This window comes from Crotalus tigris, unplaced genomic scaffold, assembly GCF_016545835.1.
Source record: "Crotalus tigris isolate CLP2741 ecotype Arizona unplaced genomic scaffold, ASM1654583v1 scf7180000024430.1745191, whole genome shotgun sequence".
Taxonomy (NCBI): Eukaryota; Metazoa; Chordata; class Lepidosauria; order Squamata; family Viperidae; genus Crotalus; species Crotalus tigris.
In genome coordinates, this window is record NW_024100597.1 from 54,678 (window position 1) to 81,300 (window position 26,623).

Genomic DNA, 26,623 nt, shown 5'->3' on the forward strand with positions numbered 1-26,623 from the left:
TGGGAATGATTCTTTGCTGGATCTCTTCGCTAATGGGGGAGGCTTTTATTTTGGATCTGGTGGTTTTTTCCAGGTAGGTGGTGGGATCTGTATTTAGGGATTTGTATGTGGAGTCTTGGAGTAGGTTGGTCCCTGGTCCAACACCTTAAAGCCACAGGACATGAAATTGACTTTAAAAATACCAGAACCATTGCCAAAAGTGAACATTTTAATAACAGAATAATCAGAGAAGCCATCGAGATAGAAAAACGCCCACACAGCATGAACAAGCGAGATGATACCTCCCGCATACCAGCCATTTGGAAACCCGCCCTTATTGACAAACGACTCCCTAACACAAAAAATGATACCAGACCCACACTCACAAAAACCACACAGGAGGTCACCACCACACATCCACGCAAAAAACAAACCCAAAGCCACATCGATGATGAGGCACGACCACAAACCAGAAGCCAGACCACAGCTGCATCATTAGCCACTTTAAACCCCTCCAATCTATACATGAAGCAAACTGACACCCTCCATGAAGATGAGGCACGACCACGAACGCGAAGCCAAAAAATAGCAAGGCAGCCCAAAATCTTAAACCCCCCTGCAACTCAGACTAACCTGAGCACAACCAAACAGAACACTCCCCCAGCCAATCAGAGCACAGCCAACCCCCCAGCCAATCAGAGCACAGCCAACCCCCCAGCCAATCAGAGCACAGCCATGCCCCTAACCAATCAGAACACACCTCCACCCAATCAGAACACAGCCAAGCTCCCACCCAATCAGTTCATACCCCCACTTGCAGTTAAAAGGAAGAAACAGCTAAGACCACACATTGCTGCTCGAAGCACGAAGCTGAAAACACCAGCCTGAAGATGACGAATGGGACTTCGTCGAAACGTCGCCAATACACTTCCAATTTTACGCGGGAGAAAACCCGAACAACCAAAGACCTACATATATATATATATATATATATATATATATATATATATATATATATATATAAACGTGAGCACCAGGAAAAGTTAAAACATTAAAAGTTTTATAAAACATTAAAAGTTTTATAAAACATTAAAAGTTTAAATATAAAACATTTAAAAGTTTTTTAAAAAGCAGACCTAGCTTTCGTTGGCTCCTGCCAACATCATCAGGGTGTAAATGAATCAATGGGAGAGACATTTATAAACAAGCCAGCGCCTGCGCTGACTCCTTGACTCCTGTAACAGGTCCCAATCGGCCAATTGTTGCACCTGTGTCAATTGCTACATAATTGCTCAGTTTGTTCTCATTCTCCCCATCCACATGCGTACTAGCTTTCACTTTCCCACCTCTCTGCATCTGTGACTCAAGAGGGCACATAGCCTTTCTACAATCCAGTGTGTGATCATTATCACCAAGTCTCTCCCACTGTTTCATTTGCACCCTGATGATGTTGGTAGGAGCCAACGAAAGCTAGGTCTGCTTTTTAAAAATTTTTTAAATGTTTTATATTTAAACTTTTAATGTTTTATAAAACTTAACTTTTCCTGGTGCTCACGTTTTATTTCTTAGTATGCATACACCCAGGAATCACTCTTTTATTTTTACCATTATTTTTATACACACACACACACACACAGAGAGAGAGAGAGAGAGAGAGAGAGAGGGAGAGAGAGAGAGAGAGAGAGAGAGAGAGAGAGAGAGAGAGAGAGAGAGAATATACCTTTTGGGGCACAGCAAACTGTTGAGAATGTCTGTGGATTTCATACCATGTTCATAAAGTGCAAGAAAGACAAAGAGTTAACTTCCTATAATGAATTTTGGAGCAATATTGCCCCCACCTTATTGATGTTTCTGCCAATACACCTGGAACTACACTTCTTTCTCACTTTCAAAACTGATGCGAGATTTGACAAACTAACATTGTTTATATGCTTATTGATTAAAGGAAGCATATGATAAAGTGAACAGGCTTGGATTATGAAATATTTTGCGAAGATATGGAATTGAATATTGGCTACTGAATATGGTAAAAGTGATATATGATGAAAGTAAAGAACGAGTGACAAAAAAGTTGAGTACTTGACAAATGTTTCAACATTGAAAAGGGAATAAAACAAGGATATGTGATGATCTTATGGTTGCATAATATATTGATGGATAAATGTATGCTTGCGTTCATTAGAGGTAAATTGCTTATGGATTTCAGCACGTGTGCACTGTTATATGCACACAATGCAATGTTGGTTGCAGAAAACCTGAATGGTATAAAATGTGTGTTAGATTATATGATGCAATGAGAAGAATGGATCTGAAAATGAATACATCAAAGACAAAATTAGTTGTGTTCCACAGATAAAATGATTGATTGATTGAAAGACAGCCAGTCACATATATATATATATATATCACCAAAAGCTCCAGGAAGATAAAATCATTTTCTTGGGTAGAATGTTTATTAAAGTTAAAAAATGGATTGTAAAATCAATTCTTTCTTGATTGTTTATATTGTGGTAGCTTTATAGTCATTCTACTGGAGCTCAATTTGTGCAAATACTGCGATAAAACTCTCAGTGCTAAAGCAAGCAGCAGGACTCGTTTTAAAGTTTATATGGCACAGAGCAATTATTTCAAAATATGAGAGACATATTTCAGTTTTGTGAAATTAAAAACAATGCAAGAATTAAAAAGTACAGACAATTTTATGTATCTCTGTACAAACACACACAGCATTTGTTATAATAATATTCCTTGGAAAAATGGCTTTTGATCACCTCCACTTTTATATGTATCCACATGGAGTTAGTCCAGTATTAAAAATTAAAGCAAATGGTAGAAGTATTAAATTAGAAAGACACACACTCTCTCTTTCTTTCTGTCCTATTCCAGTTTGAAATGGTTTCAGTATTTTGAATCATACATAGTCTATGTAAATCCAATGGAAGAAATGGAAATTATTTTTTGTTATTCTAGGTATAAGACCCAACTAACTTTTTGAAGCTAGAATGAGAAATGGAGTTGGTTTCTTTATATTACTTCTCTGTCATTGGCTTCAATAGTTCTAAGTACCTAGTCCTAACCACATTCTGATGAAAGCAGTATATCGCATTCTGTATATTCATAGCTTTTATAGCAGATCTAGTTCATGATGGAGCTAGTTGCTTACAGTAGTTCTCCTATTTTTTCTATGATATCCATAATATTTTTATATGCTTTATGGAAAAAAAGCTCTTTAATTTATATACATCAGTGCAAAAGCCTTTCCAATCTGTATATTAGTGTAAAAACAGGTTACATTTTTACAGCTTTCTTGAAAGCAAAGTGACTATTTGCAATGGTCCTTAATCACTACTCCAGAAGGATAAAAAGATCATTGAGTTAAAATGACCAAGAAGTTCCTCCTGTAAACAAGTGGCCATTTCATATTAATCTCTACACTTAACACTGTTCACAAATGGCCAGTCACAACTATTGTTATGTTGACTAAATACACTGAAAGATGATAGCAATTTCCTTTCTGGTGAAAGGAATAGACTGAATAGTGCTGTGCCTGGTGGAACTGATCTGTGTTTGGAAACCAAGCAGAGTCAGGTCTGGTTAGTAATTGTATAGCATATCATGAAAGAATGGCAGAGGTGTAGGCTAGGTAGGAAGTCAAAACCATCTTTATCCTTTTATCAGAAATATTGCAATGTTGTCATAAGGTCGAGGTCAGATTCATTTTGCCTCCCATCTCAAATCCTATAAAAGCTAGAAATCATTTTAAAAAAAGGACTGGGGGTCTGAGGTAACTCATGGCCCCCCTGAGATTGTTGGCTGGGAGGCTGAAATCCTTAACCCCAATTTTTAATTCAGGATTCGCAGCCTCCTTTATATACCCCTCAAAGGCCTCACTTTTGGCTCCACAACTAGTGCAGCAAAACTGGCATTAAGAGTAGAGATTTGAGTTGCTTCATCAAGGAAATGTCCAACAGTAATTCTTCAGAAGGCAGAAAGGGAAATCTGTTCTAGCCAGTGATCTTCCCTGCTACCCTATTTGTAAGGAATATAGAAAAATATTCAGCCTTTGGACAAAGTATGTAATGTTCTGTTGTGAATGTATTAATGTTATTCAATTGTTTTCTCAAATGCCATGAATAAATGGTTCAGGATCCAAGCAAACTTAAAAAATGAGGGTACAAATTATTCACAGTCACTTTTTTCTCCATTTTAGTTGCCAAGCCCATCTTCTTCTCTTTTCCTGTATGCTTTGTTTAACATTTGTATTTCTTCTTGATAACCCTCTTTTTCCAAGTGCTGCTTTTTACTATTCTGTCTGTGAGCTTCGACAGTGTCAGGAATGGATATGTTCAGATCACTGTTGGGATTGCTTGACGGTATGAAGAGTGAATAAGATGCTGTTTCTCCTAAATCGCATGAGACAAATCTATTTTCTTTCCGAGAATAACGTAAGGATGGAGACCGGACCTGGGCAGAGGATTGGCTAATATTACTAATGATGGAAACGGTGTCCATAGCTTCTTCATTGTCACAAATTTCAAGCACCTCTAAGTGAATCTTCACGTTGGTGTCAGTAAATGTGGTTGGAGAATCCTCAGGATTTGGCTCATGGCCCACACTCTTGGAGCGATACACTTCAATTTTCTTGGATGCGGGAGTGATTTTTTGTCCTTCTGAGCTTACCTCATATGTAGATAAAGAGAGGGTTTTTCCTGTGGGAGCTTGGAGAGACACAGTTCCTTGAAATGCACACAGAGGAATAGCTAAGGCACCACCTGAACGCTGAAATGAGAAAAATTGTTATTATTTAATGTTGCTGCCACAAGCGAAAAACAGTTGTCAACAATTCAATTACATCTCATTATTTTTACTGCTGTGTGTTGAGAATACTTTTTAAAGACCTTAGATGTAATTGATGGTATAAAAAACATACTTCTTTATACACAGTTCTTATTCTGAAATGTGAAACAGAATTTATCTACCATGTATTGACTCCCACATAATTGCACAAAACTCACTATTCCCTTTTATGTTTTAACCATTAAGAAAAATTTGTCCTTGCAACACCTGTCCAATGTTGTCTGAATTTGGAAGCAAAGCAGAATTAGCCCTGGTTAATACTTGAGCAGAAGATCTCCAGAGAATATCAGATCTATATTCTGTTAGCCTAAAAATGATGCAAAGTTACCAGATCTTCATAATGAAATAATTATCTTCCTGGACAAAGAACTTCTACCCATTAATTTCATTTGCTCATTTGGGATGTATCAAGTAATAATTATTAATCAGTCAGTTGATTATGTTGATAAATTAATTGGTTGATTGGATCGGAGTATATAATTTTATAAACTAAAGGCAAAAAAATACAACATGTAAATAAACTGGGCCAAATAGCCACTTCAGCAAGATATTTCTCAACGTACAACTAGTTGCTTAATGACCATCTGAATTATGACACTTTCCCAGAGCTATTTATGACCCTCTTTCGGCTCAGGAAGGCTGCACACCCCTGTGGTCACATGATCACACTTTAGGTGCTTGACAACCAGGTTACTTTAATGGCTGTTTGTAGCATCCTACAGTAACATGATCGTGATTTGCAACATTTTTTTGTCAGTTTTTGATTTTTACCTTTGTATTCCAGCAATAAATGGGGCAATTAAGGTTTGCTTAACAGTTGCTTAATGATTGTTGTAAAAATGTAATTTTGAACCCAATCATATGATGCCTTGACTTATGATCATAATGACTTATGACTATAATTTTGGGTTTGAAATAATTATGGTTGCAAATGGAGAACTACCTGTATCTCTGCAGTAGAAAAATATACAAAATATATTTGCAATAGAAAAATATATGAAAGATGAATTCATTTTCATTTTTTCTTTTCATTATCCAGGCTGTTGAAAGTGCAGAAAGTTTTATTATTTTTAAAGTCAGGAAGAGAGAATCAACTTTAAGAGATCAAGGCGACAATCTGATACACACTTATCTGGAAAGAAAAACATCTCAATCTACTCCTGAATACACATGAGTAAGCTTAGCTTATAGGAGATATGAACAACAAGAACAAAAATAGACAGATTTCTGTGCTTTAGGGAATCAACAAATTGTGCTTTTTTCAGAAAAAAAATTAATCATCAGTATTTTTTTTTGTACTGAGACCTACACCTCCAATACATGGATCTGTTTTGTCTTTCTAGTCAGTGTATAAAAACAAGTCAAGAGAAAATGTGTGTAAAAGTCTGAAAAGTATATCTAGTCTCACCACTGAAATTGGTAACCCAAATGGTAAAGAAGTTATGAAATGTTATTGAATTGTGGTGGTGCAGTGCTTAGAAAGTAGTATTGCAGGCTGACTCTGCCCACAGCCAGGAGTTCAATCCTGACTGGCCCAAAGTTGACTCAGCCTTCCACCCTTCCAAGATCAGTAAAATGAGGACCCAGATTGTTATGGGCAATATGCTGACCTCTGAAACCATTCAGAGAGTGCTGTAAAGCAGATGGGCACTAGGAACCGGTGCCATGGAGAAAGGTTTTTCCATGGACCACAGGGGGTGTGGTTTTGAATACTGCCTGCATTCCGAGGATGGAGCTTTGCTTGTTTGTGCGGCCCACTTGCTGACATGCTGCAGACTGGTGCCGGTCCATGAACCGGGGGTTGGTGACCCCTGCTGTAAAACACTATGAAACAGTATATAAGTCTTACTATTGTATCTCAGACAAATTGATGTAAACTGCAGTGTGTGGGCTGTCATTTAATGCTAAAGAAGCGCCAGCTGTAAACACTGAAGGATTCCTTTGTACTTGTTTTTTTTCCCCCCTAATATACCTTTGTATTCATGTCTACAGCTTGGAGCCTCTATCTAAAATCTGTTCAGGACATACACCAGCTGAGATGAAATGCTCAAGCACCAGACAGGATACAAAGGGAGATTTTGACTTCAGGTTTTGATAATTAGATTTCTGGCAGAAAGCAGTCAATGTTGCAGGCTATAAAAAAAATTCAGGAGCAGGAGGAGCACTTCAAGTGAATGAAGTGTGAATCTTGTTGAACAGAATGGAAATCTAAAATCATCCCTGAAAAGGCTTTTTGGTACAGTTTCTGTAATAGAATGTGTGGATGACCTTGGGGGATAAGGAAGAGATGCTGCCTAGAACGGGTTCCCAACCCCTGGGCCATAGCCTACTACCAGGCTGCAGCCTGTTCGAAACCGGGCTGTGGGAGAAATAGTCAAGTGTGTGTGCATGAAGTTTCACTCGCATGAGTGGCGGGCAAGCATGTGCACACACGTACAAAGTTTCACTCATGTGAGTGGAGCACACTTGAGCTCGCACACAAAGCTCCACTCGCATGAGGAAACAATTAGACAAGAGAGGGAGTAGCCCCCAATGGATAATAGTAAAGTAGAATTAGCTCATCTAGTTGTGTTTCCTGTCTGGACTGACAGTTTCTAATTATGCAATTGTGTGTAAAACCATCCTTTAAAGCAAGAACTACCAGATATATTTTATTCTGTTGTTAGCCATGCCCTTTTATTCTTCCTTTCTTCCTTTCTGCTCTCTCCTTGGAGAAGGAAGGAAGGAAGGAGGGAGGGAGAGAGGGAGGGAGGGAGGGAAGATGTTGCTTTTATTACTCTGAAATTTTTTATGGACAATCCTATAATGAAAACATCCATGGAAAACAATGACAATGTCTGTGTGGAACTATTTATTTAAAGAACATCTTTCATTTTCCCTGGTGTTGAGTTACAGTCTTCTTTCAGCTTTTCTTTCCACATATTTCTCCACACGAATATACTGCAATGCTGCTCAGCAAGTGGAAAAAAGGACTTGGAGAGAAGATGAATGGAAAGAATAAGGGATGAATGGATAGATGGGAGAATTGTTTGGGCACACTATACATTAATTCATTCACAAGCCAAGCACTTTCCACTATTGCAATCTATGTATAATCACAAGCTTGCATTCCTGTAACATAGTTAGAAAATGGGACAATGAAGCAAATCACATAGAAGGAAGGATGGAATTATATAGTTGAAAGCTAATTTAATTTTTACAGGAACTTAGACATACAGTAATCTGGGTTTAGTTCTATTCAGCCACTACTTGGAAGGACATCTTTGCTCTGAGCGAGAGAAACACTATCAAACACCCGAGTAATTTTTCTTCAAGTTACAAGTCTGAAGAACTACATTGATTTGTTCCTGATGAAAATACTGAAAATGTCTAAATGAACCCTTGAAGAATATTTACAACTTTGTTCCAGCAATACTCTTTGTTTCTATGTCTATTCTCATCTGCCTTTCCCAATAAATCAGGTCATCACTATTTTCTTGCTTGACTGCTTCAAAGGGATATAATATTGACTGTCTCATGCTAGTAATTTTACAAAGGTAATTATCCATGGTGTGAAAATGTGAGCATATTCTCCTGTCCTAATATTATCTATATATAAAAAATATAATATGGTCATTACTTCTGTCTTCAGAGCTTTTTTATATAAAAAAGTATTCTTTTTTCCTGAGAGCTGCCTAGACCTCTGTGGTGATTGGCAAGCTATAAATATCCTGAGTGCAACATTTTGGAGATGGGGACATTGAGCTTTGGAGTGATGTGCACCAAGCATTAATCCATAAAGTAGCTGCTGTAGCCACAGTAGGACAAATGTTTGGGACAAAAACAAAGGTAAAATTTGATGGAATGTACTTGATAATTAAATGAATTGAAATTATATCAAATAATTACTGTGAGGTTAAATTCCTTTTTCTTATCAGGAAAGGATGGAGAGAACCAAGGGGAGAGAATCAGCTGGATAGCTAGTAGCGAATATAGGAAAGTATTATAGCAGTGTTTCTCAACCTTGACAATTTTAAGGCATGTGGACTTCAACTCCCAGAATTCCACAGCCAGCATTGCTGGCTGTGGAATTCTGGGAGTTGAAGTCCACATGCCTTAAAATTGTCAAGGCTGAGAAACATTGTATTAGAGGAACAAATCTGGTTTCTCTGTTCAGAAACCAAAAGAAAGGCTTTGTATTGTATTGAGAGCAAGCAACTAAATTTCAGTTTTAATGTATGCCGATGTGCCCACAGTAAAAAAATGACAACAAGGTTATCTTATCTTATCTTATCTTATCTTATCTTATCTTATCTTATCTTATCTTATCTTATCTTATCTTATCTTATCTTACCTTACCTTACCTTACCTTACCTTACCCTATCCTATCCTATCCTATCCTACCTTACCCTACCCTACCCTACCCTACCCTACCCTACCTTACCTTACCTTACCTTACTTACCTTACCTTATCTGACAACTGAGATTGACCTAGACAGCAGTGACTATTATACATCGATGGATTTAATGAAGAGTGGAGATAATCCTAAATGTGACTAGATAGTGCTATACTACTGAACCTTTGTTTTGTTTCCAGGATATTATTTCAAGGTGAATGTGAAGACTCCTGAAAGAGACTGGCCCATGATCCAGAAAAATCTATCAGACAAAGAGAGGAAAACTTTTAATCATTAATTACCAGTGAGAGAAATATTTGGTTTATTTTTCTTAAATCATTGATGAAAACATATTTGTACATAATTTCTATTTTGTGTATTCAAGTAACTTTTTTGAGAAAGGGAGTACATTTGATTGAACTTCTCAGTAATAAACAATTCTTGTCCAAAAGACAATTGGACTTTCTTGGTTTCTTCCTCCCCCCCCCTTGAAAATGTTTCACTTCTCATTCAAGAAGCTTCTTCAGTTACTAAAGAGTAAAAGAGCAATATTGCAGCACCAAGGAGATATCCCTCAGATATCTTAGTTGACTCCCAGATAGAAAAAAGACTAGGAATGTTACACGATCAAGAGGAAAGTGGATGAATTTGTCAGGAAAGTTAGGTAGAGCAGGATAATACAATCATATTAAAAAAACTACAATTTCATGGCAATACTTACAGCCCCTGACCTAGAAGAGAGGATACATTTTAGAAAGACATATTATCATACATGGAAATTAATTGCAGGAGAAAGACATTATTCCACAAGAAAAATAAATGGAAGATGAACATTTAGTTTATTTTTTCATAAGACAATGCAAAGGTAGTTTGATCTGATGACAAGTTACCCCTCTCAAAACGAAGACTAGCTCTGAAACTGTGGACCCAACTGGAAGTTTTCAAAGCACTTTGTTTGGAAAGTTGACGACTTGTCTGCTTCCTTTGGGATTGTAGCAGGTATATGCAAGTCCAATTTCTTATGTGAGGAACACTGAGAAAAGCAGCTGATCATTGTGCAGACTCTCAGTCATACAAGTTACTGGCCGGTGAATTTTACTTTATTAGACTGCCTTGCAGAACTATTTGAGGGCTGAACATTTTTTAAATTTTTGTTTCTGCTTATATTTTCTCTCTTCTCTTGTTAAGATTTGCTCACTGTCCAGCTTATTCTGCTGGGAAATGGGAGAGAGGGAGAGGGAAATGGAATAACTGAACAGTTATTTGGTGGGGTTTTGCTTGCTGATTTCTTCTTAGGTGTGATCATACATTCCTCCAAGTCTATTTATTATTCAGATGTTATTTGTGTCTGACCTAATTTTTTTTTTATCTTAGTATGTCTCTCCAGTCTGAGTTTCTTATTCATTTGTCTTCATTTTTCTCACTTCCACATCCCATGTTTAATTGCCTCGCTAATTCCTCTATTGTCTTTGACTTGTACATCTCTGTCTTGAGTAAATGGGCCCAAGACATAGTGAGATTACATTATTGTATACCAAATTAGAATTAGCTGTGTTCTCATTTCTTTTTCCTATATCATGTCTTTAATTATTCTGTTATTTATTTGATTTCTACAGCTGCCCAAGTGACTCTGAGCAGTATACATAATAACATTTAAAAAAGTATGATTTGCTTTAAATCTGTCATTGGAGCTACAATGGCAACACAATTTGATTGGAGCTGATTTCAGGGGGGAAATTTCAGTTTTGGAAGCTATTGATCAAAATAGCAGACACACATCATATTTCTTGTTCCATTTCTGCTTTATTGTGTTGCTTGTCTTGAAAGGGAGTAGCTTGGTAGGTACATGCATGCAGGTATGTACTGAACATTAATTTGGATTTTTAAGTTGTCGTTGTAGTAGGGTATTCCACTAGTTCAGTTAATTTCCTTGCTCTAGATTTCAAATAATTTGGAGGCTTCTTATATTGCCATTTCCTCAACCCTATCATTCTATCCTAAAAGGAATCTCTGAACAAAAAATCTCTGAACAATAAAACCCTTGGAGGTTTGCAATTAAAACCTGGTGGGCCTAATGTCCTGTATCATCCTGCTATTTTAATCAATGACTTCCAAAATTGTAATTTCATTATTGTAGCCCATAAATGTTTTCCCCCCCAATTAGCATCAATCAAATTGCATCGTCACTGTATCTTTAGTGACAGATTCAGAGCAAATCATGCCTATTTTGAATTTTGAATCTCCAGTTGAAATAAGAGCTTGTTTACACCTAATATTTTAAAGAAGTTTCCGAAAAGAAGACAGCATAAGAAAGCACTTGATTTTATCACTGCAAACAGATAAAAGTTGAGCTCTGTTGGATTATGAAATGCTTTTTTAGTCTGCTACCCTGTGAGAAATCAGAGAGATGAGAATACAAATCATTTTTTTTACCATGGTTATTGGTTTTTCAAAGGCATGCTAGTCTGATTTAACAGGCAATAATTAGCCATCCTGATCAGTTTCCATTATCACTTCCAATTAGTTCTTTACTTTGCAGATCAAAGCCAGAATCATAGAATCATAGAATGGATGAATTGGAAGAAACATTATGGATTATATAGTCCAATCTTCTGCTCTGTGCAGGAATCCATTAAACCTTTTCTGACAGCTTCCATTTGAAAACCTGAAGTAAGAGTGAGTCCCAACTGTTCTAGATAGACTGCTTCTATCTGTGGGGAAATTCTCCTAATTTTCAGACTAAATCAACTTTCGTGAAATTTTGATCATCCTTGCGTTGCTTTAGTTGCAGTTTCAAAAGAGAACAAATCCTCTCTCTCTTAGAGGAGTCTTTTAGATATTCCACTTTAAATAATATCTTTGCACATTAAGCATGTCCAGTTTCTTTAACCATTTTGGACTTAGTTTCCAGACCCTTTAACATCCTGATCTCTTTTCTGAACTCCAACTAATTCAGGTCTCTTAAAACACTTTGTTCAGGATAGGATGTAGTTGTCCAACTGTAATCTAACCAATCAGAGCACAATGGAAATATTATCCCCTATGATATCAACACTATCCTTTTAATATAGGCCAAGGATGTATTGGTATTTTTGGCATCTGATTTAACTGGGCAGCTGCAACATCCACTATAGTTACCTAATGTGGACATTTCATTTTCAATATTGCAATGTAAGAACAATTATTTAAATGCCCCATAATATCTAAACCATTCTAGGACATTTTATTACATAACAGAGGAGTCCCAATCTGACCAACAATCAGTAGAAAATCATATTACCATTGCCGCTGCCTATCACTTTTAAAGATAGGAGAAGGGTCATCAAAAGATATTCTATGGAAGATAGCACAACTGGACAGGAAAAGGACAGCTACAAGTAAATGTGGGTGTGTTCTGCTTAAATGCATCTAAGTAGAAGCCATTTCTTGGAGCCCTAGAACTTTGGCTGTAGGTTTCTTTTTTCACAGTGAAGGCCTTCATTCATTCATATAAGAAAATTAATTATTCTAACTGAAGCAGATAATCTTGACAAGATAAAAGAAAAGAAAAGAAGCACATTGAGGCTTCAAGCTTCTACTTTAAAGCAACCATCCTAACAGTGTCTCTCACAGAGAGTCTGTCCTTTAATTGCTTCAGGCAGGAAGCCCAGCTACACAAGCTTAATTCTTTATTACCACATTAAGGACATGTAGAAAATTGTGAAAGCAAGAACAACAGCTTCCCTTTCTCTGTATTTCTGCCCAGATAAGAATCTAAGACAGAGAATGTGAATTCATGCATATTAGAGATGATTCTTTATTTATGAATAAAAGCACAGGAAGAAACTCAAAATAATTTGCTAGGTAATATAATAAACATGGCTTTTGACCTTTCCATAATTTCAAAGGAAGAAAAACTATAACTGTATTTTTAGATAAAGGAAAACATGCATTTCCCCCTTTTTTTTCCTCCCTTGTATTAAAGGGTTAGTTATTTCAGACATGCATCCAGCTTAATTACTGACTTCTCTAAAGAGCCCAAAATATATATGGAGCTTATTCAGAATTGGAAGGCTACCCCAAATTGTATGGCAGTAATGATCAAGCAAAACAGTAGCAATATGTTTATATTTATGTCTCAAGGCACATTCATGTTAAAATGGAAATCAGATGCCAAACAACATGCCAAGAAAACTAAATTTACTTCCTATGACATTTTCATGGTTTGTCTCTTTGGGAATGATTTTTTTCCTACAGAATTATTAGCTTATTCTTAGCATGTTATATTGGCCTTAAAATTGCTTCTAATGTACAGACTATTCAGTTTTTAAAAGGGGTGGACTAAGGAAACTATCCTGGGAAATAATAAACTCCATTTTAAGAACGGAATGTACAAAATTCAGGCTGAAATATGATAATTGTTGTAGGAGAAGTTGAAGTTGATGGAGTTTTAATTTCTATGTAGTTTTAACTATATTACTTGAACATCCTGGTTCAAAGTCCACAAAACAGGGGAATCTGTTCAGAGAGTCACTTCTCACCATGCAAGTATAAACTGAAATGACTGAAAATATAATATTGCATATTAAGATACAATAAAAAGTAATTTGCTACAGTTTCCTGCTCTATCCTGCAAAAGGATATTTTCTTACATTTGTTGAAAGTTTAAAGAAGGCTGTATTGTGTGTGTGTGTGTGTGTGTGTGTGTGTGTGTGTGTGTGTGTGTGTTGTCTTTGTATGTAGTCCTTGGCTTACAACAGTTCATTTAGTGACCGTTCAAAGTTACAACAGTACTGAAAAAAATGACTTATGATCCTTGTAGCATCCCCATGGTGATCAAAATTCAGATGCTTGGCAACTGGTTCATACTTATGACCATCGCATGTCCCAAGGTCATGTGATGATCTTTTGCAACCTTTTGACAAGCAAAGTCAGTGGGGAAGTCAGATTCACTTAGCAACCGGGTTACTAACTTATCAACCGCAGTTTCACTTACCAATTGTGACAAGAAAAGTCATAAAATTGAGCAAAACTCACAGTCTCACTTAACAACAGAAATTTTGGACTCAATTGTGGTCATAAATTGAGGATTACATGTATGCATGCATGTATGTATGTATGTATGTATGTCTATCTATCTATCTATCTATCTATCTATCTATCTATCTATCTATCTATCTATCTATCTCCCTGTATGAGTGTGTGTGTGTCAGTGTAGAATCTTACTCTACATGTATTCCTAAGAAGGTACAACATTCAGTTCATTTTGTTTCCATCAACTTTGTGAGTACATGAATGAGTTTTATTTGTATAACAAGCCCACTGAAGTGTCAGTTATTGGCTGATGAGCTTGTAGGTGAAGAAAAAAATGGGCAGAGCTTTCAAGCACTGTATAAATGCTTCAAAGTCCTGATAAGGCAAGAGAATAAGAGCTGGAGAATCAGTCAGTTTTATTTATCCTTACTTTGTTTTTGCCAATGAGTCAAGATTTTTCTTTCTTTGCTTGCTTTTGTTCATTTGAAGGGCAGGTTCAATTCAAATGAGAGATTTTCTTCTTTTAAGGGCATTATTAAAAATTAGTATGGGTTGGGGGCAGGGTTCTTCAGTAAATGCATTTTTGTTGGCAGTTTCCCATTTTTAAATATCTTTCCCTATTATCATTTTTCTCTATTATTTTCCTGCATATACATTTTTAGCAGATTTTGCTCTGACACATCTATGGGTTTTGTTTGTTTTAAAAAAATAGTAAGCAGCATTGCAACCTTTGGAGAGTTATAATATTCTGATTTGAGTTTTGGTATTATCTGAAAAATAAAACAAAACAGGTGATTTTGTATCCAAATGCAAATTGAATAAATTGGTATCTTTTTCTTCCAAAGAGACTTAGATTGAGTTTAAATCATAGAAAAATATATTTGTGGCCAATCCATCTGGCAACATAATCTACTATTGTAGATAGTGGAATATTCCATTCACACAAAAGAAAAGTAAAAACTCAATAGAATGTATAGTTCCTCAACAAATTTGTGAATTCATACATATTTGGGGTATGTTTACTTAAACGAATCAAGTATAACAGACTTAAATAAGGTCTAAATATATTTGTCATTTTAATGTGAAAACTGATATTGTGAAGGAAAAGTAATACTAATTTTTAATGCACTTCCTATGACGTTTGGCATTTCCCAAGTGTCTAATAATAAGAACATAACGTGCATTTTCTGCTCTCTGGAAAATATCAATTTAGATGGAACAGAATTTCAAACAAAAGTGCTTTTCTTTCTATGATAGCCTTTCACGCTACTATTTTATGAGACATCTATAGAAAAAAACCAGGGATAGATTGTCTCTGAGAAAAATTGAACAGCATCAACTGTTCTGGCAGTTCATTTTCAGAATGGTCCATATGAATTTGACATAAATAAGAGAGGTAGCATTTCAAAATGCAATACTTATCTGACACTGCATGTTAGTAATAGACTGGAATATTCTAAATGGCTTGCCTTTTCTCTAATACAATTCTATATAATCATATGGGAGGTTAGAATATATATGGACATTGTATGTAATTATCTATGTATGTATCCATCTATCTGTCTATTATCTATCTAGCTATCTAGCTATTTATCTATGAATAATATAATTGTATGCATACTAGTAGTTTTGGTCTGAATATATTGGCGTAGCTACTTTAAATTTAAAATCATTGTCTGAGAGAAGATAGAAAATGTGGCTTATGTACTTTTTCACCATCTCAGTTATTTTTCCTAACCTTGAAATACAAAGCTCAATCCACTCAGAGTCACTTCATTTAATATATTGTAATGACATTCAAAATGTCAACTCCTTTGTTTCCTGAAATATTGTCTTGATTGTCTGGGCTTATATTCCTTTTCTGCTATTGTTTCTTACTAATAGTTGATTGTTGTTGTTTTTTGCTTTTAGAATATTGTGTATTGTCTGTTGAAACTATGAGAGATAAGGAGCCATTGCCTTTAGCCTTCAAAGCCACATGACTGCAGCAATTGTAATGAGTGATAATGAGAAGTGTTTTGTTACTTTTTTTTCAAAAAGAAAAAAATAGGCCTTGCAAGTCCACTTGCCTTGAGTATCAATTTGTCTTGTGACAACTGAACTTCGGAGAGTAAGAATTAAATATCTCCTGTAACTGACTTGGAGGAGAAGTGGGTCCAGAGCTATAGGAATACTACAGGAATACAGAAATAAAGCCTATTAAATTGAGACCTGCTTCTGAATAGATATATATAAAATATATAAAATTTAACAATAGTTCTGAGATTAATACAACATTCCTGATAAAGAGTATGTAGAAAAATTTGATTATCTAATACCCTAATGCATGGGACAAAAATGTGTTATTTAGTATCCAGAAGGTTCTGTGCCCCAACTTTTATAGGAAAAAGTGTACTGGGTTATATAGCATTGCAGGTTACAGTGTCCACCTCATCTGCAAAAATACCTGTGGCAATTTACATAATTCACATTAGTATTTGTATAAAATCAGTTGGTGAGTGCAACCTGGGGAATGGTTTGGAAATGTGTGTACATGTCTGGGGGGGGGGGAGGCAAAAATAACATTTTGTGCCGATGACCAGGAACAATCTTTACCCAGTTTGCCTTCTAGTATATGGAAATGTTATAACAGAACATACATGCCATAGTTCCAATTTTTGTAAAAACGTACATTTTCCCGTCCCATTGTAGCCATTTCTCCACAGCCTGCCTTCAGAAAGATTGGAGAATCCTATCTTAACATACCCTTCTTATTGCATCCATTTGTGATAAAGCAAAGGATCTCTGTTTTGTTTTGTGACTACTGCTCATTAGTGAGGGCAGAAATGTAAACAAGGAGACGTTCTTTAAAAAGAATATTATCCAATATTCTTTCATTTAGAAGTGAATTCTTGTTGTTGTAAAGCACCCAGAGTCATTTAGGTGAGACGGGATTGTAGAAACTTAATACATAAGTAATAAATAAATAAATAAAAGTAAATTCTGTCTGTGTTTGACATCACACTGAATTTCCTCTCCACAAAGACATTCATTTTCCTAGTCCCCTGGTACCCCTTTCCAGCCAGTTCAACAACACTCATATCAAGCATTTAGAAATAAGAATTATATCTCATCTGGTTACTCTGTAACCAGTTGTTCTAGGCCACCATTCTTTAAGGAAAAAAATAATTGTGGTCAGAGTTAGAGAAATCTATTATGTTAACTTAAATAATACTTCCAGTACATCATAGCAATAACTCAAGTATCTGTTGAGTGGGAAGGTAGGAAAAAAACTCTAGAATTTTATTCCTGGAGAACAGGCCTATATTAATCTGGAGAGGATTGCTTTCTTTTTATCAGAAATCTTCACTTAACCTGATTGAATGTTCATTCTGGAAATAATCAGTTTTGTAATTTACATCTGGTTATACTTATGTCCCACACAAGGCCTGCTCTCTTTTCATTTTATTCCATTAAATGTGTCTGCACTTTCTAGAAGTGGAACTAATTATTGATTCCTACCATGAAGTAATTAAAGCTTTGAAAACTGAAACAGAGAGTATCATTAAGCTTCCAGAATTTACTGATAGGCAAATCTGTATCTTGGTAAGAAGACATTGTCAGAATAATAATAATAAAAGGATTTCTCACTGTTGTGGCTATGATGGCTATTCTGTTGCTGTACATCAACAGACAGATATAACTATCTGACTCGAGGACCTCCTTTTTTACTACTATGGTTGATGTGGGAGCATAAGATAGGAAGAAACTATACTAAGTGAACAAGTTTCAAAGAGCCAATGCTCTTGCAAAGATATAGCTAATCCTGTTCCTCAAAAACAACTTTCTGGACTAATCTTTCCTAAATCTGATGCTCCCTAGATGCAACTTCCTCAGTTCCTCTGCTTCTCTTTGACGTTTCCTCAAAATGCCCAGAATTGCTCCTTAGAGTGTTAATTTCACTCCCTCCCTTTCCTGGAGAGTGAAACATATTTGGCAGAAAGAACTGAGCCACAGTCAATCACCTTTACATATAAAATGACAAACATTAGGGTTTAAGAGTTTCTTTAAAAAGCATATCCTTGATTATTTATCATATTATTTTTATATGAGCATTCAAAATAATATGAATAACATATATTAAAGATATGGAAACAATATGAATAAACGTAAACTTGCTATTGAAATATGAATACTACAGATAGTGAAATGTAGAGTTATTACTATTATTTTTTAAGTAAAGAAAACACTTCAGGGCTGTTTATCTTTGATTAATTTTTAAAATGCTGGCTAAAGTCCTAAGAATTTAAATTATTTGTTATCTTTAATAATTGTTTGATGACCTATTGGGAGAGAGAGTATAATCACTGGGTGTTGGGCAGCAAACAACAACGATAATAATAATAGTTGTTTTTATTGTTACAACATAGGAAAGCAAGCAATCACTTATAAGTAATTGCAATAAATAAATAAACAAGCAAATGAAAAGATTCAATTTTTTTTCCTTACCACCAGAACTGTGAATGAAATGTGATGGATCTGCAACTTTGCTTTTTGAATCCATGTGATGAAATATATTGAATTACGTGCATAGATTTGTTTTCCTGATTGATAATATGTGGGGCTTCAACCAGTGCTTCAATATCTCAGTGTTGTAAGATGTAGTGTGTTTATGTCCTCGCATAAAACAAAGAGTCCTGCACACAGAACTTGACATTCTTATTAATCTGAGTGATATAGCTTCAGGTAGAAGTCTGCCGAAGCTTAATTTATGAAAATGAGTGGGACGCACTCAAAGATCCCCCCAGAGACCAAAGTCAGCCCCATCCCCTCCATACTAATGAATAGCTAAATTTCAGCAAAGGTTCCTTTTGATCAAGCCTTGTTGTTGCCAAAGCTCTTCCTAAATGAAGAATCGCTATAATATTTTTTTCTGAAGGAATAGAGTACAAAGCCCAATCAAATTCATTTCGCCTAATGTGCTGAATGAGTTTTCCCATTAGAGAAAAGTGCTAGTGAACAATCATGAGAGTATCAATTTTTCAAGTTCAAGATGACCCTGAGAGAAGGTAGAGGAAAAGGCTGATAATACAGCCCATTTCTTTAGTAAAGTGCCGAGTTCTTTAGTAGTGATTTCTTTAGTTCAGTGCTGAGAAGGGAATGCACAATGTCCTATGCAGAGTGCTAAATCTAGGATGTGAGAGTCCCTTAAATGGGAGCTCCAGGCAAGAGTCAAGTGGACAGCGGAGCCCTGGTAAGGCATCTATTCTCCACCATCCCCTATTAATAAACTTATGTTTCAAAATATTACCATGGGAAAATCCATGTGCTACCTCTGCCTCCACTCATATAAATCCATATATGCATTTATATAGCTGTCACTGACCTTCAATCAGAAAAAAGAGATAACAAAAACATTCTCATCCTATTTTGCATTATGCTGAAGAAGTGGGCCATTTCAATGAAATAATTCAGCAAGAGCCTAAAGCTTTTGGAGTTAGTGCTGAAAAAGATGCCCATGTTCTATTGTGTTAACTAAGAACATATATAGAACTTATTGACCAGAACATGGTTCCTAAATTCATTTTCTAGAAGGCAAATTGGTGAGGCTAGTAAGAAGTAACTTGCCTGATTTCCTAAGTAGAAAGAGAAGCCCGAGCTCCAATTGCAAAATCACATATTTATGCTTCTAACATGCAACAAAACTGCTATTTAACAACAGGCAAGCACGCACACACAGAAAACTCATAGAGATGCAGGATAGCAGATTTCCAAATAAAACTTGGACCTGTAGATAGCCTTTTTCATTTTTTAAGAAGGACAGTCAGGATCTTATGGAATCTCAAGGCCTTATTGTAAAAGAAAATAAGTTACTGGATGCTAGTGCTTTGGCTTGTGACATGTTGGTTGCCTATTCTGTTATTTTTCCATATATTATTTTACTTGTGAAAATATCAGTTGGGCTGCTATTAAGTACCAAAAGGAACCCATGGGTGTTATTCCATTCCCTACTAAGGAAACATGAACATCCTCTGCAATCATTTATTTCAGAAAAGGAGGGAGCGAGGGAGGAAAGAAGGAAGACACAATCTTTCTGTTTGATTTCAGTAGATACATATTTTCAGCATGTAAAAATGAACTACTCTGCACACAAATCAGCACAGCCTAAAATTTCTGCTGCATATGATTATAGGTAGTCCTCAACTGGTCAATTAATGTTCAAAGTTACAATGCATCCCCAAAAGCTACTGATGACCTGGTTTCTAAGTTCCAATGTTTGCTGCCCCCAAGTGACTGCATTTTGGGTGCTTGGCAACTGATCTACATTTATAGCTGTTTGCAGCACCCTATGGCCAATGATTTATGATGTTTTTGCTGGAAACTGGAAACTGCTGTATTCTTCTAGTTTTGGGCAAAAAAAAACGTGCCCCACAGAGAAGAAGAGTTCACTTTAAAAACTGCAGCTTTCATGTAATGACTTCCTCAAAAAAGATCATAAAATCATAAAACCACTTTACAACCATCACAACTTACAGCTGTAATTGGAAGACAATAGGACACGGACAATTGAAGTAGTTTAGTCTTAGGTTTAATGTTAGAAATATGTAGGTTTAGGTTTATATAATTGAACTGCAAGGAAAGCTAGATCAGCAGAGACAGGAATTTTATACCATGAAGAGGTTCAAATTTATTTATTCAATTTTAATTTCAAATCTTCCTATACTTTTTTTCCAAGACTTTCATGATAACCTAGTGGGTTTAATTAAAAGTCATTATGCCAAGCTCTTGATAAAATTCCTTTAGTTTTAAATGACATGAATTATACCACTCTTAAAATATAATTAAAGTTTGAGATTCATGGAATATTCAGAATCAGAACTAGTCCCAAGTTCAATTTTAATTTTAATTTTATTTAGCAATACTAGCTAAATAAAAGCTAATATTTATTTAGCAATATTAGCAAAAGCAATGCTATTTATTATTATTATTGAATTGCTTTTTTCACTTGCTTGGTAGAAAAGCAATTTTTAGACACAATTGTGCATTTTTAATCTACATGCTGTATTGAAAATCATTATCTTGAATGTGTTCCCATGAACTGTTAATTAGAATGCTTTAAAGAAAAACCACGGGGTAACATTTGTGATGTCACTAAAAGGGGAAAAATTTGCTTCTCTCAATGATTCATAAAGAACAATATTTACTCAAAAACTGAAAACACAAAATGATGATAAGGAAATTGTCATATACCATGAAATTTACTAGAATAATAAATCAGTCATTATTAACCAATAATGGTTAATACTCTATTTTTCTCTAGCCTCTGAAATCAATTCTTATTTCTTTTTATTTTTGCCATTCTCTTGGTTTGTTCAGGAAATATATGGCAGGCCAACAATTACTCCTGAATTCAGGAGATAACTGATCTTGCAAACAGAGGTCTTGAACTTAGATACTGCACTGGATGAGGGAATAATGTCAGTGATTTGAATTATGCTTTAGAAAACATCAAAATCAGAAACATAATAACATAATAAGCTGTAAGGTAGGAAGAAGTACAAGGACAGACAGCAAATAGGCTAAATAAATATCCAAAATTATGAATTTTACCTTTTAACACAAAAGAAATTATAACTGCTTTTGATCTACACTGGGGTTTGCTGATGCCAAATTTAGCATTTCAGAAAAGTGTTATAAGGGGAATGTTTTCCTATATGTTACTGTTCTGAAAGTATTCTGATGTTTCTGGATTAGGAGGGACTAACCATGGTAATTCATGCACTTGTCAGCTCATGGTTTGATTGCAGCTTGTTCTACTTGAAATTACCCTATATCATTTAGAAGCCATGTAACTACTTGCCTTGGGTATTGAAGGAATCACATTGGTTGTCAGTTGGCTTCTGGATCTAATTCAGCTAGTTGTTTTGTTTTATGGATTTATGGTCATATTTTATAGTTATTTGCTTTTACTGTTGTTGTTTAAATTTATGTATTTAAAAGGTTTATATGGTTGCCCAGAGTTAGGGTGGGCAACTATATAAACCTTTTAAATACATAAATTAAAGATATTACATGAGTACTTATGTGACATATATACAATGGTGCATAAATCCCATAGCTTTTATATAAGAAATGTACTGCAATAGAACCAACCTTTAATACAGCAGGCAGGGGAGGGCAAAGAAATGACAACATGAAGCCCCAATTTGATTTTTAATTATTCATACGAAGTTGGCTTATACTGAATCACAGTCTCTCTGTTCCAGATAGGCAATCAAGTAACATGTTTGGGACTATGGTTATGACACATTGTTTTAATGAACTTTAGCTGTTAGAATTGGTAGAAACTATTGTTTTCAAGGACATTTTTATATCAGAATCCAAAAAGTTACTTAGGTAGTAATATTTATAGCAACATGGGTTTAAGTACAAATTTATTCTAAGAAAATTTGCATAGAATTGTGCTTTTAAATGAAAAGGCTATAACTATGCAACAAAACACATTGTGGCAGGTGATGTGATCTTGAAATAAATAAAATAAAAAACAAAAATAAAAAACAAAAACAAAAAACCAACAACATGGGTATCATGCCTTGTCTGAGTGTTTGTGAATTTTCTCAGCTGTTATTTTTATGTTATTTTTGTTGTTTTTAATTCTGAGTGGTTTTAAATTGGTTTTAAAACAAAAGACGTTCCTTTTGTTTTCCTTAGGTAGAAGAGTGAACTCAATGTCTGTTTCCAAAAGGAATTTGGTTTTTAGTTATTCATCATTAATTTTTAATAGCAAATATATCCCTGAAGTTACTGAGTGCATTTCATATAATATTTTTACTCAGTATGGTGAGCTCTAGTGTTTATTCTTTATCATGAAAAAACAAAATTTACTATTTTCAATATTTAAATAAATCCATAGTCCCATATTTTTATCTATCTGAAAAAAAATTCATTTCTGTATCCTTGGTACATCAGTTCAAGTGGAATGGTTTCTTCTTTGTATGAAATGCCCTTCTCAACTACAGCTGCACAGAAGCCATGTTTATCCAGTGAAGCAAACAAAGGTGATTGTGCCAATGAGGGGGGGCTGTTGCTTGGGAAAGAATATGTCATTACCTTGTTCTTATATATCTCACACTTGCAGATCTAGCTTTCTGATTACATTATAGGATAATGAGTTTCATAAGATGTCAGGTTTGAAGGTCATAGAAGGTGACTGCGGTTGGTTCAACTGATAACTGGGACTATTTCTGGTCTTCTTAATGGTGATGTGATTGCCACCTGGTATTTATCCTGACTACATAGCCTACTCTGCATGGTGGGCATAGAGGTAGAAGGGATGTTTCTAGTTATATGGTGGTGCAGTGGTTAGAACGCAGTATTGCAGGCTAATTCTGCTGACTGCTAGGAGTTCAATCCTCACTGGTTCAAGGTTGACTCGGCCTTCTGAGGTCAGTAAAATGAGGACCCAGATTGTTGGAGGGCAATAGGATGACTCTGTAAACTGCTTTGAGAGGTTGTAGTCATGTAAAGCACTATGATGCAGTATATAGGTCTAAGTGCTATTGCCATGTTTTTGTGCGTGTTGATTCTCATTCTCTTCTATAAGTGTTTATTTTAGTTTCATTTCAGTGAGACAGTTCTGCAAGCCAATTTTGTCTTTTGGGGAGTGGTGGGATAATGATACTTTTGCTTTTTTTTCCTGTCCTGCTTTTTCGCTTACTGTATGAATTTGGAGCTTGCTCACTTGAAAAAATTTCTTAATACACTCAGTTTTCCTTCTAGGAACAGATGGTTTCAAATGTTCAGCTTTGCAGTTTGCTTTTAGAATTTATAAAATAAGGAATCCAAAGTCGGACAGAAGAAGAAACCTCAGAAGTGTAATTTTTTAAGTGGAGTAATGCAAATTTGAACAACAAAAACTATCATAAGCATGTAAAACTGTACTCACAGAAAATACTAATTTGTAAAGTATGGTTAACAAACCACAATGTCCATGTTTCCATAAGATACTAGACTAAGACAAAGTTAAGTCTTAACACATATCACATAACATACTAAAACATAATGAACATGTATTCACTCAAATGCACAAGCAAGGTTTTGTCACAGTAGTATGTAAGCCATGCCTTAATAGCCTGTTCAATCTCAGCTAAAGAGACAATAGCATTTGTTCATTTGGATAGTGAAAAAATATTTCGGGATGGCTCTGAATAGATATGGATAAGATTTCAGAAAATTTTCAAGGGATTACACAATGGTCTTTCCATTATAGACAAAAGCTGAAAAACTGGCTTCTAATAGTTGTCAATATTTTATAAGACTGCCAAAATATTTGAACAGTCATGCAATGAGACAAAGTCGCTCAAAGGTACTCAGAACATAACTGCATTTGAGTATCATAATGAAAATCAAATAAAGGTCAGCCTTTTCAAGACAATTATTGTCAAATGGATGAGACTGAACCATCACATTTTTAGTTTAAATTATGGAACAGTGTCCAACCATATAAACCAAAATAATTTCTTCTGAACCTGGGGCTGGAATGATTTAGTGGATAATGCAGTTTTTAAAACTAGTGTTTTAGTATATCCCCAATTAAAAAAATTGTTGACATAATACATGTTAAAGAAATGGAAACTGAAAGAAATGCACTATTTGGGATAATCTTGTTCAACTTGTTCTGTTCTGCCACTCTACCTATTTTTCCAATCAACAGTCTACAAAAAATGTATCCAATCTGTAGCCATAGTCCACATGTGTCCCTGGAGAGTTAGTAATGCAATTCCAAAAGATTTATAAAAAAATAAGGAAGTTTGTTATTTATATACATTAATTGTATTATATATTTTATATGTGACCCTAGGCACTTTTTTCCCAGTCAATATGGCCTAGACAATCCAAAAGGTTGGACACGCATGGTCTACAACTTATCTTGTGGATCATTATTGCTTGCTTTAAAGACTGTTTTATTTTTTTTCTCCATAGCAGGAAAGTACTTTTTTTTTAAAAAAAGTGTATTTTTACACCTTAGAGTGTAGAAATAGAGCTGGGATTGAGTAGTGCATGGGGTCAAGTCAAATATTAAAATTGTTTTAATTTAAACTGGAAATTAATTAAAAAGAAAGTTCCAGCCACTTGGACTATGAGCTGAAAATTTATAACAGTGGTTCCCAACCTTTTCTATACCCCACACCCCTAGAACTTTTCTGATATATTCTTGCACCCCTTACAAAAGTTTGAAATAATGGCAACAAATTATGCATATACACTATAACTTTGAAATTTCTAAACCCAAGTTTTTGCACTGCCTGGAATGTCATATCGCATCCCCCAGTTGGGAACCCCTGATTTATAAGGTACATGCTCTTGGCTCAAAAATGAATTTGGACAGGATCATGTATCAGGTATAGGCTAACATTTCTTGGCATTAGTCCAAGTGTCTACTACTTTTAAAATGGAGGAGGGAGTCAAGGTGAAGATCAACCCTACAAATGTCACTTTGTCTATGCCAGCCTTTTCTATGTGAGCTTTGTTTCTGGTACCTCTATTACTTAAGTCATATTGCCAGACCTTCAACCAAATCTTGCTCAGAATGGGCCACGCTTCACTAATATATCTACCCACCCTGGTACCCAGCAAAGTTTTTTTATGAGTGGCTAAGTTTGCTGATCTACTATACAAACCTGTCTTCTCATTCTCAAGAAGTAGCAAAGCCATACTCTTAGAGCAAATTAATGGGAACTCTTGAGAGTCCTGCTAAGCTTACTGAACTCTTTTCCAATTGAAAATAAAAGTGGAAATTGAAAGGAGGGACATATTTTTGAATTAATGTTTGGAAAAATTTTATTTTTAAATCTGAGTCACCTTCTGATTGGTTCAACATAGCTTCTCTACAGGTTTTTAACCTCTCTACAGTTTCTCATTAGAATACATGGAAGCTAAGTTTCCTTATCCACACTACATCTGTCTTAAAAGGGGTACAAAGGAAATATCTTTTTAAAAATCATTGAAGGGAAAGTATTCAGTCCAAACTCAGCAGAGAGGGTGTGCTGTAAAAGATCTACCATTCCTGGTATTTTTGTATTATTATCTTTTTTTAAAAAAAAAATGAAGCAGCTGCAGTGTTTTTTTCTCCTTTATACTCTGAAATTATTTATTTTTTTCAGAATGTGAAGAAACTTGAAGCTGCATAAATTAAATATTTGCCGCCTTAAATCACACATTCAAATTGAATCATGCCTTCTTTGAATTATACTTATATTTTTGAATGAAATCAGTAATAATTCATATATAACTACTCTCCCAATCTACATCTTAACTGCCAAAATAAATTATAGACATAGCTAAACTAAAGTATCTCCAATTTACTACTTTCCAGTGAAATTCATTGGAATGCATTCTACTATGCTAAATATATTGCC

The 26,623-nt window shown here is 35.2% G+C and overlaps 1 protein-coding gene across 1 annotated transcript in view; it reads right to left on the reverse strand.

Moving 5' to 3' along the window:
* Nucleotides 1–1,694: 1,694 nt before the first annotated feature.
* The window catches only part of GPR149 (G protein-coupled receptor 149), a 35,994-nt gene continuing 11,065 nt past the window's right edge, over nt 1,695–26,623 (reverse strand). The window contains exon 4 of the mRNA XM_039330626.1: nt 1,695–4,758. Coding sequence (XP_039186560.1) covers nt 4,186–4,758 — 573 coding nt within the window. The 3' untranslated portion in view covers nt 1,695–4,185. The remainder of the gene's footprint in view (nt 4,759–26,623) is intronic.